Below are 18,972 nucleotides of genomic sequence, written 5' to 3'. Positions count from 1 at the left end.
AATATTATGCAACATAACTTGTTATAGGAATGCCTTTTTATGCTTTAAATAGTTCGTAAGATATTGCTCGATTATTTCACACTCGAGAAACTTATTTTTTCTAAAAGTACCACCCACGTATTATATAGATATATGCACATAGGTTAGCTATATACCTTACTCGTAGAATGCATTTGGCGAAGAAAGCAGAAAAATCGTACGGCGTGTCGGACACGCGATCTTCCGCAATGAAAATTGTTCGTAACCGTGTATCGTGGCACATAATCTAAATGATGTCAGTAGTACATATTTATTTTACATACATGATTGTTTCAAGCTCGAAAAAAACTTTCTCTTCTTTATTCGCGAGAAAAAGCTCTAACTTGTTAAACTTTTTTTTCTTGTTTCTTTTCATTTTTTTTTTCGTATTTAAAAATCGCCTTCTCCTTCACACGACTTTCAATTTACATTAATTTACGATTAATTAATATAAATGCGAAACGTTCACGGTAAAAAAGATCTGGCAAAAGTTAACTCGGCTCATGTATTTATTAGAAATCACTGGTATGCTGTTATGCTTTTAGATGTTTCACAGTTCGTTAGTTTGGTTGCACTCCAGATCTCGCGTACAACTCGATCTTAACTCTAACTTAATGGTGATATTAAAGGTGATAATGACAGCTACGATTAACAATTATAATTATAATAATAATAATGTTTATTTACGGTTTCGAGAACGTAGAAGTGCTTTATTTTCCATGTTGGCATCTATTTGTTGGTAAATACGTTATCTGATAATCATTTTAATTTAAACCGTTATTTTAGTCATTTTATTTGACATTCCAAAGGAAATTGGCAAATGACAAGCGATGATATTCCGTCCCTCATTTGGTATTTATATTCAATCGAATGAATATTGTCGAAATGACTGATTTTCAAATACAGTAAATTTTTCTCCTATGAAATAATTTATTTATCTTTGAAATAATTTACAATTAATTCATGAAAAAATATATATTGGATGTAAATTCTTTTTCACAAACTTGATATTAGTGGTCAAAAATAATAAAAGTGGTCAAAAATTAAAAAAAAATGTAATTAAAAAAGAGAAAAAATTAATAAAGACAAGGACAACAATGTAATCCTCAATTACTGTAAATTTAATTTTTAAACACAACAAATTTCTGTATTTTATTATATAGTGCGTTTTATACGAAAAATTGTCTCACATGACATAGTAGTCGCAATATCTTTGGCACGGTATTGAAATTTGCATTATAGGAACTCGTATTTTACAAGAGTCTACTATAGATATATAATTTTAAGAACATTTAAAAATAATTTCTATAATTGTATATCTTTTATAACCGAATTTTAAATATTAAATGGAGCCATTATTTAATGGAAAAAATCTTTAGTTCATAACATTATAATAAAAATAAAATAAAATAAACTTAAACTACAAATTTAATTCTTTTCAACAAAATATTGTATAGTATTGTGATAAAAAGATATATGTTTATAAATACAAAAAATTAAATTCAAAAGTTAAATACATATAATTTTAAAAAGATTTATTGTCTACTTAATAAGAAAAATATAAATATAAATGTTTCATAAAATTTAAAATGAAACTACAAAAATAAATAAATAGATACTTTCGCGTTAGTGTGAAATATTTAGAATACTAGTGGGGTGTATACCCATATATCTATTACATTAATAGAATTTCTGTTGAACACAGTATCATAAAGGAGAAGGTCAACTACATTCACTATAGCGCATTGGAACGGACATAAAATGTGGTTAACACGCGAAAATGAATCTAGAACGTTCAAAGAAGGTATTAATATAGTACGATAATTTCGAATAAACGAAAGAGAACTTTTCTTTACCTCTTTTCCTCTCGAAATGATTTCATTCGATGTAATTACGAATTTTACGATTCATCGTGTCGCTAGAAACATAAGAAAATCTTCCTTGAAAGGCGATTAGGAATTTCAGGAAGCGGAAATGAAACGGAAAATTGTATCGAGAATCGATAATGTATTTTCGCACTTATACATAGAGAGAGAAAGAGAGAGAGAGAGAGACAGACAGATACACACTCACATATATAAGTATATACATACATACATTTAAATTGAAAGTCTTTGAAAATGAAAAATCGATGGCACTTATTCTTTATTGTTTCCTCATAGAAAGAATGATTTATTCTCATTTCTAACCGTAATTAACAAAATAATAGTATCTATTGCCAAATCGAGAAATACGTACGAGATATCACGAAGGAAGATAATTTGAAAAGATTGAGAAGTTTTTAAGAGGTACTACGTTTAACTTCGTTCTCGTTACCGCTAATAAACCGCAAGGATTCATCAGAAAATATCATTGAAAGAAGTTAATTTATCGGTATTCGCAATAAATCTAAAGAATTTCTTATATATTTCGTGATCGACTACCACGAGTTTGCGGTTTTATTTCGTTTTTGACATTATCATTACGGCAACGATATGCCGTATGATATTATCATCTTTGACTTTCTACGAATTCCTTTGATTTATTCCCTAGTCGAAGTTGTTATTAGACGGAGAAAAGAAAACTAATGACATAATCCCGAATCACTTTTATCGAAATAAGTTTGTGAAAGTAATAAGAAAATAGTTTGAAATCCTCGATTTCGTCTATTCAGATCGTGCGGAGGTGCTGGTCGTTGATACTACTATCTACCGGTTTGATTCTATACATAAGAATTGGTGGTATCAACGGAGAACGATGGTCCAGACAAGTATCAAACAGCGATTGGATTCCTTTGGCCAATCCAAGAAGTTCATCGAGTCAAATCAGGCCGAGTAATAGTGGAAATGGACCTATTTCTTCGGGAAGTCCTTCTTTACCGCATCTTTCATCACTCTCTTTACCACCGGCACTTCAAGAACAATATCAGCAACAACTTTTGCAATTGCAAAAGACTCAAGAAAATATTCAAAAGTTGCTGATTTTGCAGGAACAACTTAGAACACAACAACAATTATTGCAGGTATTAAATATACACAATGTTTCAGAAATGTATGTCAATACTTTCAAGATGTATATTTATGCACTAAAAAATTACAAATATCATAAAACATATGTCTAATATAGCTTATAGTAGTTTACGAATTATAGATGATTAAAGATGTTAATTATTAATATAAAGAAGTCATTATATATATATAAGAAATCATTATTAATTATTCTTCATTTTAATAAATTAATTTTAGTCTCAAACATTTCTACCGAGTGGCTTCAGTAGCCCGGAAAATGACAAGCGCATGCTTCAACAAAATACGATACCAAATTTATCGGGTGTATCGGGTTTAAGTTCGGACGTGCTGGTACCACCACTACCTTCATCTGATGCTCTTCCACCCATTTATTCAGCTCAAAACTTCCTATCCCAAGGACCACAGCGGTTTCATCAACGAATAAGGGGTAATCAAAATTTAAACGTTAAATCTGAAGAATTTGGAAACTCCCATAATAGCAAAGGTCAAGTTGACTACAGCGAAGGTCATGAAGATGGTTTGAGAGAAGGACAAAGTCTTGATCAATTGACTCAAGTAGAGGATATTCGTGATAACGTTAAAGATTTCGCCGGGAAGCAAGAAAAATATCGGCCAAGTGGAAAACAAGTGAAAGGTCAAACAGTACAAGGTATTTCAGGTATATCTGAAAATGCAGAGAACGAAAACGAGGAGGTGAATACAGTTCAACGATTCTTTCCTTCAGATTTATTTTATTTTTTTACGTGTTGTAATAACTTCATCTCATTCTTTTCAGGTTCAACTAGTCTACGTTCCTGTAGAAACGTTAGCTCAACAAAGAGTTCAACCAAAAAGATTTCGAGGACAAAAGCAATATCCTTTCCGTCAGCAACAGCAGCAACAGCAGAAGCAGCAGCAATATCGAATAAACGATGAAAATGAGCAAACGACAAGAGAGCCAGATACTTTCGGTCGAGATTTTTTGGACCAATTGAAGTTCGCAAAGGAAGAACGATCGAAGGAAGTCGCTCGAATAGAAGATGTGGAAAAAGCATTGGAAAGGAAGGCTCAACTTGAGCAAGAAATTTTACAAAAAGAACAAGAATTAGCAAAACAGAAAGAAGAGGAAAGAAGGAGAAAAGAACTTGAGAAAATCGAAGAAATAACGAAGCAACGAGAACTTGAAAGACTTCGAGAGGTAAGGGAAAAGCAGAGATTGGAAGAACTTGAGAGACGAAGAATTGCAGAAGCTCGTGAGAAAGAGGAAAGACGACGGCAAGAGGAAGAAAAGCGTCGGCAAGAAGAAGAAAAACGTCGACAAGAGGAAGAGGCAAGACAAACAGAAAAAGAAAGACTTGCTGCATTGGAGAGACAAAAACAATTGGAGATTCAACGTGCTTTGGAGGAAGAAAGAAAATTAGAACAACAGAGGCAAGAGGAAGCTAGCATTGCTCCAAACGTCGATCAAAATCAGCCGGACACTCAAACGCTTTCTTTGGCACGTAACAAACAATTACATCGACAGCATCTCGAGGAAACGACCCATAGAATAAAACACAGAAATCGTGTTAGACAACAACGTCCAAGAATCAATCAGCAGCCACCTACTACGACTCCACCACCGTCCCCCAATCAACCTCCTCTTTCCGTTTACATGGGTGGTGATAGCATGGCACCGGACAGAGTAAAAATTGCGGATGTTTTAAGGATTCTTAAGGATGCTAAAACTATAGCAGTTTTAGATACGGTTGTACCTAACATACCTAAAGTTTTTGTAGGACCAACGAATTTAGATCCACCGGCTGGTTATACGAAGTTTGATCTCCCGTACTTATCGTCAATCGATCATAATCGAGTTGAAAGGAAGGTAGATAAATTACCATTTTTCGTAGCGCCGTTAAGCTTCGATCCACCACCGGGATATTCTAAGATCCCATTCCCAGCTCCTCATATTGGATCCGTTGTCGTGAATACGATCGATGCTTCATCTCCCGAACCTGATACACCAGAAATTATTCATAATCCTAGCCCGACGCCTCTTATAGAGCCCAATTCTTATATCGATGGTACTGGAAGTAATTTAGGTCGGATAGATCCTACCACACTAAGCTACGAACATTCAACTACAGCTGGTTACACTCAAGAATTGTCGAGTACACCAAAGTATGATACTTCGTATTCTACGATATCAAATCCTGGTGGTTCTAGATTCCGATTTAGGCAATCGTACGGAGATAATAATCCTCCTTCTGTAATCGACACTATTTACCGAGATGAATCATCAATTCCAACTGGAAAGTCCAAACAAAAGGCATATTACAATGAAGATTCCAGACCTGTAGCTCCTAATTTAGCACACGAAACTAGATTAGGAGGTACCACTGCGACTGCTTATCAAGAGGAAGCAATTTATTCGAGTACACCGAATTATCCAGAACACTCATTGAGAACACTAGATGATCCTTTGACGAAAGAACAAGATTTAGCTGGACAATTAGCTTTGATTAACCACGAACTTGCTAAACAAAGAGATGCCAACAACAACAACAAAAATTCCTTTGTAGAACACCAAAACACATATACGCAATCAGAACCTCATCTGATCAATTCTTTTCAACCTCTACTTTCTCCGAATGATGTTAACGAAGTAAGAGAATCTGTAGGCCCAACGCAATATAATTTACCTGCTGAATTACCAATCTCACCCCATCTACCTGGCTTGGTAAATTCTTTGCTAGAGAAGCAGACAACGATTCCAACCACTACAACGACACATGTTGTAACAACACCAGCGTATACAAAGGCTACGACCACAACTACTACAGCCAGACCACCATCAACTACTTATAGACCACGTTCACGTCATAGGTAAGTGTAATTATTACAAAGATGTAAAAATATACACAAATATAATATGAAAATAAACACGACGATATATTTTAAACAGGAGTAGGATAGTACCCACACGACCAACTACCACCACAACACCTACAACATCTATTACTAGAACGACTGCAGACAGATCTAGAAGACCTTACAGCAGAACGAGAAGTGGGTCGAGATACACAACGACTACTGAATCATATAACGATTCGACTGCTTACGAACCTACCAAATCTAAGAATTCTGGAACTACGGAGAAATATAACTACGCAGATCACCATAAAAGACAAAGAGGACAAAAACACAGGCATAACGATAAGACGGCTTATCAATCAGAGGTACGGATTATTTAATTTAATGAAAAATTATCTCATACAGGTAATCCCTCCGAAAACACGATTAATTGGTTCCGTGTTCTTTGAAACCGTGTTGTTCGAGACTACAAAAAACAGGATTCCGTTTCAAATGTAAAAGTAAAAAAAACGTTACGTTTAAAATTTTGTTGTTGTTAAATATAAAACTAAAAATTTTTATTGTTTGAATTCATATTGGTAAACACTTCTAAGAAATCTTGTATTACATAATTCAAATTAATTTTTTAATTAGTTTTGAAAAAACGTTTTATCTTACTTTTTATTATCAAAATAAAAATGTCGTATCTATCTGAGATACTAAATAAAATATTTATTATTTAATCTGAATAGTTTTCCTTTGATCATAACTATCTATTTTTTCAAAGAAATGGCATATTTGAAAATAATTTTATATCAAATATAATACATGTATTTTATTCTTTTTCAAAAGAATTGCTCGAAAATCGTGTAGTTTGAAACCGTGTAATTCGGGGGAAGATATCCGTGTTTTTCAAAACTAGTGTTCTTCAAATACCACGTTTTTCAAAGGTTATCTGTATTTTATTTTTTCAAAAATTTATATGTGCATAAATTTATCTTTTTTTGATACAGGCCTATGATCAAAATTACAACGTTCAAGCTCACCAAGCTGCGACTTACGAGCATACTGCTCCCGACGAATCAATCACTTCCTCATCGACCGATCCATATTCGCAACCGGGCTCAACCTCGCATAATTCTAATCAACAAGAGTCAAGTATACCTTTGTCAAACCTAAATGCTTTCTCTCAAGAGAATTATTCATCAACAAGTATCAGTTCTACCGAGAATTATCCACCACCTCGTGAAACTACAACGAATTATAATACGCCGGTTGCATCGGAAGATTATTCAAAGAGTCAAAATTATCCACAAAATTATCCGCAAGAAGCAAACTATCCTATCGCTTATGGAAGTCAACTAAATGACTTGGATCAAAGTGTTCTTGAGAAAGCTCCGGTCAATGGATTTAATTACCAAGCACAAAACAGCGAGACTCGTAATCAACCTACTGTTCAGAAATCTAAAGACTACACCGCTTATTACGCCGAAAAACTCGACAATACAGACTTTGGTATAAGCGGTACTTCGGAAAATCCGGGAAATAAAATTGATAAAACAACTCAACAATATTCTCCAATTTACGATGTAGCACCAGTTCAATCCCATTCAAATTATCCTCTGACCGGTGATAATGGTAACTTTGGACAAGTCGAAGATAGAAAGGTAGATGAAAGTAGCGTTGTAGCGGATCCAAATGAAGAACCGATATTCATCCCTCTTCCACCAGAGAAACAGCAAGTTTATGATTTGTTAACACCATCAACGGAAGAACCATTAAATGCTGTAAGTATTATATAGTACATAGAGTATATGTGTTGGTAGTATATATGTATATATAGGATTCGGGGAAAAATTAAATCCCTGGAACGGGGGTTTCGAACCCAGGATCTTTCGCTTTCCGGGCCTCTTCTCTATCCATTAAACTATCTAGAGTCCTCTGTCAAATTCCCCACGAATACCTATTACATTTAACCTGAAGATATATTCGATCCCACATATACGTATAAACAATACCTACTTCATAACTTCACTCAAATACGCTACTATCAGAAAATACTTTTTAAATACGTATATATATATATATTAGGGGTGCCCCGGCCACGCGTTGCTGTGGCTAATATATATATAGATAGATCTGAATCTACGCACATAACATTTGTCTTCTTTTTCTCTTTTTTCTTAACATCGAACCAACTGCGCATGAGCGGTAACATAAGATCACCACTTACTTCACATCATATAATTTTACATTGTCTGAATATAGGCACATAACATTTGTCTTTTTTTCTCTTTTTTTCTTAATAACCTTTTAAAGGAAAAATAATTATGGTGAGTCACCCTTATCACTTAGGGGTATAAGAAATATAAGAAAAACTATTCTCATACCTACCGAATATACACAAAAAATTTCATATAAATCGGTCAAGTCGTTTCGGAGAATAAGAATAACAAACACTGTGACAGGGGAATTTTATAGAGATAAGATATATATATATTAGAGTGGGTCAAAAAAATGAATTATTTTTTTGTTTACAAGTGCCACGGAAAAATGGGTTGCTAGAAACCTTAAAAAAATTTTTACCAAATATGAGCTCTTAATTTCAATAGGAAAATCCTCCGCATCGCAGTTTTTTATTTTTTTTTTCAGTCCAATAGAATAAAATTCATAGCTCATCATTAATTGATTGCACGGAAAAATGTTCTAGACGAATTTTGTAGGAAATTTAATGCTCTACAAAAAAGGTATCTTATATTTTTACCGTAAACCTCACCATTTGAATGATATATAGTCATTTATTGTCGAGTTATAAAATTCATAAACAAAAATGAAATTTGTCCTAAAATAATCAAACTTAAGTCTTCAATATCATTCAAATGGTGAGGTTTACGGAAAAAATATAAGATACCTTTTTTGTAGAGCATTAAATTTCCTACAAAATTCGTCTAGAACATTTTTCTGTACAATCAATAAATAATGAGGTATGAATTTTAATCTATTAGACTGAAAAAAAATAAAAAACTGCGATGCGGAGGATTTTCCTATTGAAATTAAGAGCTCATATTTGGTAAAAATTTTTTTAAGGTTTCTAGCAACCCATTTTTCCGTGGCACTTGTAAACAAAAAAATAATTCATTTTTTTGACCCACCCTAATATATATATATATATATATATATTTTATATATATATTTATATATATGTATATACATTTTTTATTTATTACCCTACACCCAAACCTGAAAATAGTTCAATATACGCGTGTTTTACAGAATTTTCAAACTCGATTATCTAAGAAGCGAAACTTCAAATGAAAAAATGTTACTCTCTCTTTACGATTTATCTTTAAGAGGTAACACCACTATAGAATTTTCAAAAAATCGATTTTTTGTTTTTTAGCTTAAAGTGCATTTTAGACATCTAAAAACATTATGCACTTGGTCCCGAAGCAAAAAAAAATGTTTAACATGGCAAAATTTTATTTTTACGAAGTGCCTTAAAGTGCTTCGAATCGTGATAACAAAACTTTAAACACGTTTTTCTCGAAACTACATTTTTAAAACTGGGCGGACATAGAACTCGACCATCATTAAACCGATTGACTTGAAATTTTGAAGATAGTTTGATAGTTATATTTTCTACAGAAGTACATATCCGATTTTTAACTAAATAAAAACTTTTTTTTTATAAACAATTTCTACATTTTTTTTGTCGAAAAGTCGATTTTTTTATTCAAAGTTGCGCCATTTTCACAAAATTTGACTTAGAGAAAAATCCGTATGTACTTTTCAAGATAATAGTACATAGATTAAGAATTTCTTTTATTTTTTATTCTAGGGCTTATAGTTGTTCAAGTATGAGTCCGCCCGTTTTACCAAAAAAAAAAACAGGGTTTAGTTCAGCCACGAATACCGACGCCATTTTTTATCTAAAATCAATCAAAATATTTGTTTGCATAGTTCAATATATGATTAACCAACCCTCAGAAAAGAAATTCTATTCCTCATTTAGTTTTCACAAAAAAAAGGCTTCTAGTGGGCTTTTTCAGGCTCTATAGTGGTGTTATCCCTTAAATGTAAAATCATCCCTAGCCGAGTTGTATTACCTTTTCTGATACACTCTACATATCTAATATAAATTTTTAATATCGTGAAAAAAGATGAAGTAAGTATAAATAGAGGTAGTGACGCAAATGCCGAGAAAATGTCTCCCTTCTCTTTAATCCAATTACCTTGATTCCCAATAAATTACATGATTTATTTCCTTTCTCTATGAAAAACATTAATAACAAAGATATTTTATATCTGTAAAGATGGTAACGCAAACCAGTACAACAACGGAATCAACTCCAGTTGTAATACGACAACGTGTTCGCGGTCGTGTTGGTACCCGTACGCATTCTGATTCAGTCATCCAAACTCGTCCAAAAGAGTCGCAAGATGAGTACGTGCGTTTCAGTGCTGTCAATCATCAAGATTCTCCAAGGTCGTCTAATGTACATCGCCACAGAACAAAATCGAGATCTCGACCACAAAGTCAAGTCAAAACAAGCGGTTACGAGTATGTGAAGATTCAGGCTGGTACGCAAAGACAACGGCCTTTTGTACAGCAAACTACGCCATCAACAACAATCGCGATAATGACAACGACAACTACGACGACCACGCCGAGGACTACGACAACCACGACTACCGAACAACCATTAGAAGAAGATATTGATTATGGCTTTATAAGACCTCCTAGCTTCCGACCAGTGAATCCGGTAGACAATCGATTCCACGCACCACCTGTTACTTTCAAGCCAATACTTCCACAAGTAAACAATTTACCCGTAAGTTTCTTTTTTACAATATCTTCTCTTATCAGTTATAATACTTATCCAATGCGTTATCCGTTTAAAAAAAAAAAGGTATACTATTATTAGAAATTTTCCTCACTTCAAATATAGATATAAACACACAATCCTTGTGCCTACTTTTTCAGAGTATCATTTTCTAAAAGATATTGCATTATTACGAAATTTAACGCGTTTTTCTTCAAGTAATGTCGATTGTATGAAATTTCAAGTAATATTCTGTTGATATTCTTTGGGAAAGTTGCCAAAATCGTACTAATTAAACTATTCATTTGATATATATGTTCACGTAAATTAATATTATATAACTTAACAGAGATATTTATTATTGCATGTTTAAAAATATTTTCACATGAACAAATTCATTTCTTCTAAATTATTTTATAACATATATAGTGTAAATCGTACCTTTATTATAAGTGCTATTTGTAAATAGTTATAATAACAAAAAATGAGATTATGAAAAAGATTTATGTTTTATTATATTATACTTTTTATTAGTAAGAAAAAGAAAAACCGAAAACAAAGTTCTTCATAAAATCTTCGGTGCAAAACGCGATGAGGAAATGGGCGAATGGAGAAAACTTCATAAGGTTGAAGTACATCGATTGTACAACAAACCAGACATTATCACGTCGTAAAATCACGCTGATTAAGATGGGCTGGTCACGTGGCGCGCATGGGGGAGGCGCACGATCGCTGGTCGAACAGCGCACAAAATATTGGTCGGTATACCAAATGGGAAAAGACCACTAGATAGACCGAGACGTAGATGAAAGGATAATGTTAGAAGGGACCTGAAAGAAATAAGATACGAAGACCGCGAATGGAAGGATCGCGTTTAGGGACGGGAACAATGGCGGGATTTGGTATTTGCGGCAATGAACTTTCGAGTTCCTAATGCCAATTAATAATATTAATAATAATAATAATAATAATACCACAACAGAATAAACAAAAAATACCAGAAGAGACACCAAACAACCAACAAAAAACCATAAATAAACATAAAAAACCAAAATGGTAAATCCGACTAGAACAAAAAATACACACCATAAGGAAAGACATAGGTAGACTAACACAGGCAATGAAAGGTAATACGTCAAAAAACATAACAAAATACATCAACACACTCATGGACATAAATAACAACAATTACACAGTTAACCAGCTGCTGGACACACTCAAACAAAAACTTGCCATATATGCAGCAAGACTCAAAAGATATAACGAATCATATAAGAGGAAAATCGAAAACAGAACATTCCTAAACAGTGAAAGAACATTCTACAGATAACTAAACATAGAACAAGAAATAGGACCCATATAACCAACTGAAAAAGAAATAACCACTTTCTTTCACACAAATATGGTCAAATACAACAGAACACAACACACATGCAACATGGATAACAGACGAGAAACAGAAATATGAAGACATGCCAGAACAAGCCGAATACAAAATAACAGAAGACGAGTTAAGAAAAACAATACGCAGCAAACATAACTGGAAACACCCAGGACCAGATCACATACAAAACTACTGGTACAAGAAATTTACAACTACACACCCATACCTAACACAGCAGATAAATAAAATAATAGAAGATCCCCGAGAACTCCCGAGTTTCCTAACCGAAGGAATCACTTTCACAAAACCCAGAAATCAAAACACCGAAAAATAGACCAATTACGTGTCTACCAACATTATACAAAATAATAACAAGTACAATATGTCGGCAAATCGATACACACCTCACAAAAAACAATATAATTTCAGAAGAACAAAAAGGATGCAGAAGAAATAGCCAAAGATGTAAAGAACAACTCATCATAGATAGTATAATAATGAACCAAGCAAGAAAGCAGCAACGAAACCTACACACATGTTATATTGATTGCAAGAAAGCCTTTGATTCAGTACCACATACATGGCTATTAGAAATTTTGAAAATATACAAAGTAAATAAACGCACACGACAATTCCTGAAACACACCATGTCAACATGGAGAACCAGAATTATATTAAAAACACCAACGGATACCATAAAAACGGAAGAAATAAAAATCAAAAAGGGCATCTTTCAAGGAGATACATTAAGTTCCTTATGGTTCAACAAGTCCCTAAACTCATTATCTACAATATTGAACAAAACTAAATATGGATATCAAATCAGAAATAATAGACAAACGCAGTACACAATAAACCACTTAATGTATGTAGATGACATACTATATGCAGCAACAGGAACACAATTAAATACGCTTTTAAGAATCACAGAAAATTTCACATCTGACATAAAAATGCAATTCGGAATAGACAAATATAAGACAACACATTTCGAAAGAGGACAATGGATCACAGACGATACACAAAGAACATTATAGAACGAAACACTACAAAACTTAGAAAAACACGAAACATACAAATACCTCGGCTTCGAACAAAATACTAAGATAAACCATACAGAAATTAAAAAATACTTAGAAAAACAATACAAACAAAGATTCATAAAAATACTTAAAACCAAACTAAATTCAAAAAATCTCGTCAAAGCAATAAACACATACGCAATATCAGTCCTTACATATTCCTTCGGAATCATCAATTGGTCAAACACAGACTTAGATGACACTAATAGAATAACAAGAACACACATGACAAAGTCACGAAACTACACCCGAAATCATGTGTAGAGAGATTAACAATAAGTAGAGAATAAGGTGGAAGGGGAATAACGGACATAAAAGCGTTACACAATAGACAAATAAAAAAACTCCGCAAATACTTCCACACAAAAGAAACACAACTACATGAATGAAGCAGTAACGAAAGCCGACAAAAATTACACACCACTAAACCTATCGACAAGCAACACAGCTATAGATAACTATAACAACATAGACCATACACAAAGCAAAATAAACGCATGGGCCACAAAACAATTACACGGAAAACACTATTACACCACTACAGACGAAAATTAAACAAAAACGACACATACGAATGGCTAAAAAAGGAAACCTCTTCCCAGAAACCGAAGGATTCCTAATCGCAATCCAAGATCAGGTAATCTCAACAAAAAACTACCTCAAATACATAATAAAAGATACAAACATACAAGATGATAAATGCCGGAAATGTAAATTAGTAGCCGAAACAATAGAACACATTACAGGGGGTTATAAAATACTAGCAAACACCGAATACACGGAAAGACACAACACGGCAGCAAAAATCATACATAAAGCAATAGTGAACAAATACAAACTGGAGAACACTACAACACCATACTACAAATACACACCAACAACAATAATAGATAACGAAAAGTACAAACTATACTGGGACACAACATTACACACAGACAAAACAGTAAAATACAACAGACCTGACATCACATTTACAAACAAAGAAGACAAGACAACATACCTAATAGATATCTCAGTACCAAACGACATCAACATCACACAGAAATACAGAGAAAAAATAGAAAAATACACACCACTTGCACAAGAAATACACAGAATATGGAAACAAAAAAAAAGGATACATCATCCCTTTCATCATATGAGCAACAGGCATTACACCGAATAATTTTAAACCACATCTCACACAACTACAACTAGACCCAAATATACACCAAGAAATACAAAAGGCGGTTATATTAAAAACATGTAACATAACCAGAGCCTTCCTAAATTCAGGAAATTAAAGCTGTCAGACCTGGCAAGTGCCCTTCCTATCGAAGAGAATTAATAAAATAAAAAAAAAAATAATAATAATAATAAAAACATTAAAAAGTATTCAATTTAAACTTATTATCTAATGTATTTGCAGTAAAATAGACTATTAATAAATAATAAAAATATAACGATAATCAACATATAATAATTTATATTTACTATTAAATATTAGACTCAATGTCAGTATTAAGAAAACTATCTGTAAAGAAAATTATTAATGAGATATGATCATAGACGATCGGTTGCATTTTGCAATATTCTAATAACAATTAATAAAAACTTCATATTACAGATACAGCAGCAGCCTTCTGGCAGTGCTCAAGAGATTGAAATAGAATACGATCCACCTCCAAGTCATTCTTTAAAAAATCGTCCGAAATATCACACGACAAATCGACGACCATTAATTAAATCAACAATACTGCCTATTACAACGCCAATTACAACGACCACAACGGAAAATATACCACCGGCAACATTAAATCCCGATAATTCGGTATACACGGTAAGACCAAAATATAAACCAGAAGATATCAAACAGAATAGAAGTCGCAGCAGAACTCGTCGACCTGGAGGAAGGAAACGCGTAACAACAACTAGCACAACGGAATCCGGTTTTGATGCAAATAACGAAGTACCATTGGAGGGAAATTATCCACGTGTACTTCCATCACATCCAGCAGCAATCAGAGAACAGCAAACTCTTTACGATGAAAATTTTGGAAGTCTATCTCAATTTGGCGAAACTTATCAACCGGATCAAAATTATAAACCAGCCACGGAAAATGTAAGTAAAGTAAACGTTCCCGTATTATACGATTTGTATGACATATAAACTCACATCATAGAAAATTGGAATGTTTCTGAAGATAATTTATGATTATTTCATGAAAACAACAATGTAATGTAACAATGTAATTATGATAATGAATTAATTGTAAGTTAAAAAAGCGAATAAATTGATTCTATAATTTATTTTATAATATAAATAAATATTATTTAAAATAAATTATGAAAGAAATAGTCGCAATATTTTTAGCTCGTTATAGGAACTCGCTCTGTAGGGACTCATATATACTGTATAGAATTAAATGTAATCCAGTATTAAATAAATAAAATAAAGATAAAATTCATATTTCAGTATCCACCACAGGACTTTGTATTGAACTTTGGAGTGGTATCTCCCCAAACACAATTACAACAAGAGGAATACGATCAAACTCAACTGGCAAGTAACACTCCTCAAAAGTATGATCATTCAACACATTCAAAATCAACGATATTGAGCGATTCACAAGTAATGCCTGCTGACATTTACGGAGCCGAAAGTCAATGGTCTACCAAATTATCTCGAACCTCTTTTCAACCAAGCTTTGCAGCTAATTATGCTACCGATGGATTCAAGGAGGCTCATACGAAAGATGGAAATGTTAAAGAAGTAACTGATATTATTACGGTTCGTCCTGAAAATTCAGTAACGTACGTGGTTTCCTCGGAATTAGAGAATAGCGATGAAACAAAATCGATAATGAGCGAAGAAGAGTCCATGATAAAGGCCACGACGGTATTTGGACAAAAAATGATAGCACGCGATCATACAGAAAATCCAATGAAACGTCAGCAAAAAGTAAGTTTGAACGAAAATGTTGATGATGATGATGATAAGTGGAGATCGAAGGAAGATAATTTGTCAAGGGAACCTACGGATAACGAAGACGGTGAGAAAATACCAAAGAAAACTACGAATCCTGTTGCAGTCAGAAAGGTAAACAATATTCTTTATTCAAATGTTTAATTAATGCTATTAAATTATTATTCATTATCTTATCATAACTTTTTGTGCAGACTAATAGAAGGAAAAGAGTACGAGTACGAGTTAGGCCAATCGTCGATGATTTCGTAACGGCTGAATCTCAACATATCAACGCTGCTGTTAACAGTCTAACGCACGATCAATACAAATACAATCCGATTCGGCAGACAAGGCCTAATCTAGGTGAATTTAGTATTACGAGATCAACCAATGACGGTTCGAGACGATCCGTGTTACAAGATTTTCTTGAAGAAATGTTGAAAACTGATGAAGTTCCAGTATTGGCAACATCAACTAGTACGGTATTACCTTTAAATGTTTGGCAAACATCAACACCAATAACATCTTCGATCGAAGAAGAAGAAGAAGAAAAAACAACAAACTACAAATTTTCACGTATTACTACCAATATACCTACTACATCGGAAGAATTGGAAGGAACACGTGACCCTGAAGAAAGTTTAAGAGCTACTACTCAGTATTACGGTACACGCATCTATCCCAAAGATTCGATCACGAAGGATTCCACAGAAAATATTCAATTACCAACAAGTCAAGAAACAGAAACAACTTCCAATGATTTCAATAATTCCCAAACAACTTTAAATGATTTAAACTCTATCCATACCGCTTTAGAAACTACACCGATCACGGACAAGTTAGAAACAACAACAATAAAACCAATCGATACTACAATAGAGGATTCTTCTATTGTTGATAATACAAAGACCGAGGAGTCAAGGGACAACGACGATATCTCTTATCTAAAGAATCACCGTGCTAAATGGAGCGAGGTGAGATATCCATCAGATCCTTCAATAGCCTTAAACCATTCGCTCTTTTCAACTTGGAATTACGATAAAAATAAGAAAACAGCTGATTGGAGTAAAATATCAACAAAGGATACAGCGAATAAAGAAGAAAAAGATACCGAAATTAAAATTCTCTCGGATTACGTACCAACTGTATTCGACGATCTGAAGGGAACCAAAGAAAATAATAAGGAGAGGTTCGATGAGAAATCATTGAACAAGGAGAAAAATAATAAGGTCGGTACCTCGGAGAATTCAAGCGAAGACAATAACGTTAAAACGAATTCCCCACTGGAAGATAGTACTATTAGTGTTAAAAAAGAGATAAGTCAAGTCGAAGATCGTTCCACGACGAAATTGGAGAAAGAAGAAACTCCAACTACGATCGTTGTTCAAAATATTGATGATAATTCAGTTACGTCAGGTTATCATTCTAATCCAACAGTTATATTTGATACCACAATGCATGATATCCTATCCAAAGATGAATCTATGGTGACCGTGACACCAACGAGTCTGATCACGACAACTACAACGACAACGACGACAACAAAACCGACAATACCAACGACATCGGAGATCAGTCAACACAACACAACAGAAACGATACTTGGTAAAGTGCTGAGAACGTCGACGACAACAAAGGTCTCGCACATGACCGAGATTTGCTACAGAGGAAGATGTGTAATGACCAAACCAGACCGAGAAATACGTTTGAGATGAAATAAGTCAAAGGATCATTGAGAAATTTAATTAACTTCAATGTAGGTTTCTTACTGCGAAGTTCAACAAATGCAGAAACGTCTTCTTTTACAATTGAGGGATGCATTCGATGAACATCGCACAATTAATGTTTCATATTTATTTGAAAACCTAGGAAAGAAGCTTGCTTTCGTCGACACCACTTTTCTCGGTTGCCGAAGTGATAATCATAGAAAAGGAATATGATGAAAACATAAATAACTACACATAAATCCATAGAATGTATAAAAATCTTATAAATGCGATCAAATATCTTACTACTAATATAGATGAAGAATTTCATTGCATCATACGACGAATGGTCTGCTCGTAAAATAGTTAATTGTGAGCAATAACACCAAAACGATATAAAAAATATGATGTAAAAATGTATAAAGGATTTAGTTAATTGCATTCGTCGGAATCCTGCGAAATTCCCTATATTAAGTGTTTCCATTATACATGTAAGTATTGTTAAACGGGATAAGAGTATACGAAAAAAAAAATAAAAAAAGAAAAGAAGTTGTAGCAACCTTGAACACGATCATTCCTACGCACCGTTGTGTGTTGGAAAATGTATTTAATTTAATTATTTACTGTCTCCTATAGTTACGCGTGTAAATTAAGCGTCATAAATATTTTAATAAAATACGAAAAAACACGCGTAGATGTGATAATTACACTTTTCACCTATCTTCCACATCCATCTTCCCACCATTTCCTATTTAGAAACAAAAATAAAACTAAAATAACGACGCGCAATAGACTACCACAATTAATGTACATATATTTCACCTTTCTTATAATCTAACACCGTAAGTATATAAATATACAAACCGATGACGTAATATTCATTTGAAGAGACGGAAAAGAAAAGAGAAAAAGAGATAGAAAGAGAGGAGAGATAAAAGAAAGTGAGAAAAGAAATCGATCGTTTGAACGCGTCGACTCGCCACCTTATATTCGTGTACTCGTCACTTTCAATTATATTCCAAAAAAGGAAAAAAGATAAAGTACCAAGAGAGCACAAGAATACGTAGATCTGTCCATGGAGAGAAAGGGTGAAAATCTGATATGAGTCCATCGTACCGAGGATTGGCCGTGAATGGGACGAACAACTTGCAAGAGGTGGTATACGTCCTTGTCCTATAGAGACCACCCCT

The 18,972-nt window shown here is 33.5% G+C and overlaps 1 protein-coding gene across 1 annotated transcript; it reads left to right on the top strand.

Moving 5' to 3' along the window:
- Nucleotides 1-2,880: 2,880 nt before the first annotated feature.
- LOC107065771 (uncharacterized) lies at nt 2,881-18,472 on the top strand. Its single transcript, XM_089174219.1, has 8 exons — nt 2,881-3,719; nt 3,802-5,873; nt 5,953-6,226; nt 6,854-7,627; nt 10,154-10,672; nt 14,736-15,230; nt 15,585-16,208; nt 16,289-18,472. Exons 1-8 carry the CDS (start codon nt 3,294-3,296, stop codon nt 17,789-17,791), a joined length of 6,687 nt encoding a protein of 2,228 aa, XP_089030345.1. The 5' UTR covers nt 2,881-3,293; the 3' UTR covers nt 17,792-18,472.
- The last annotated feature ends 500 nt before the right edge of the window (nt 18,473-18,972 follow it).

This window comes from Polistes dominula, unplaced genomic scaffold (assembly GCF_049000335.1).
Source record: "Polistes dominula isolate Pdom_NZ unplaced genomic scaffold, Pdom_raw_medaka contig_168, whole genome shotgun sequence".
NCBI classification, from domain to species: Eukaryota; Metazoa; Arthropoda; class Insecta; order Hymenoptera; family Vespidae; genus Polistes; species Polistes dominula.
The sequence above is the reverse complement of the archived record's forward strand: the minus strand, read 5'-3'. Positions and strand labels throughout refer to the sequence as shown.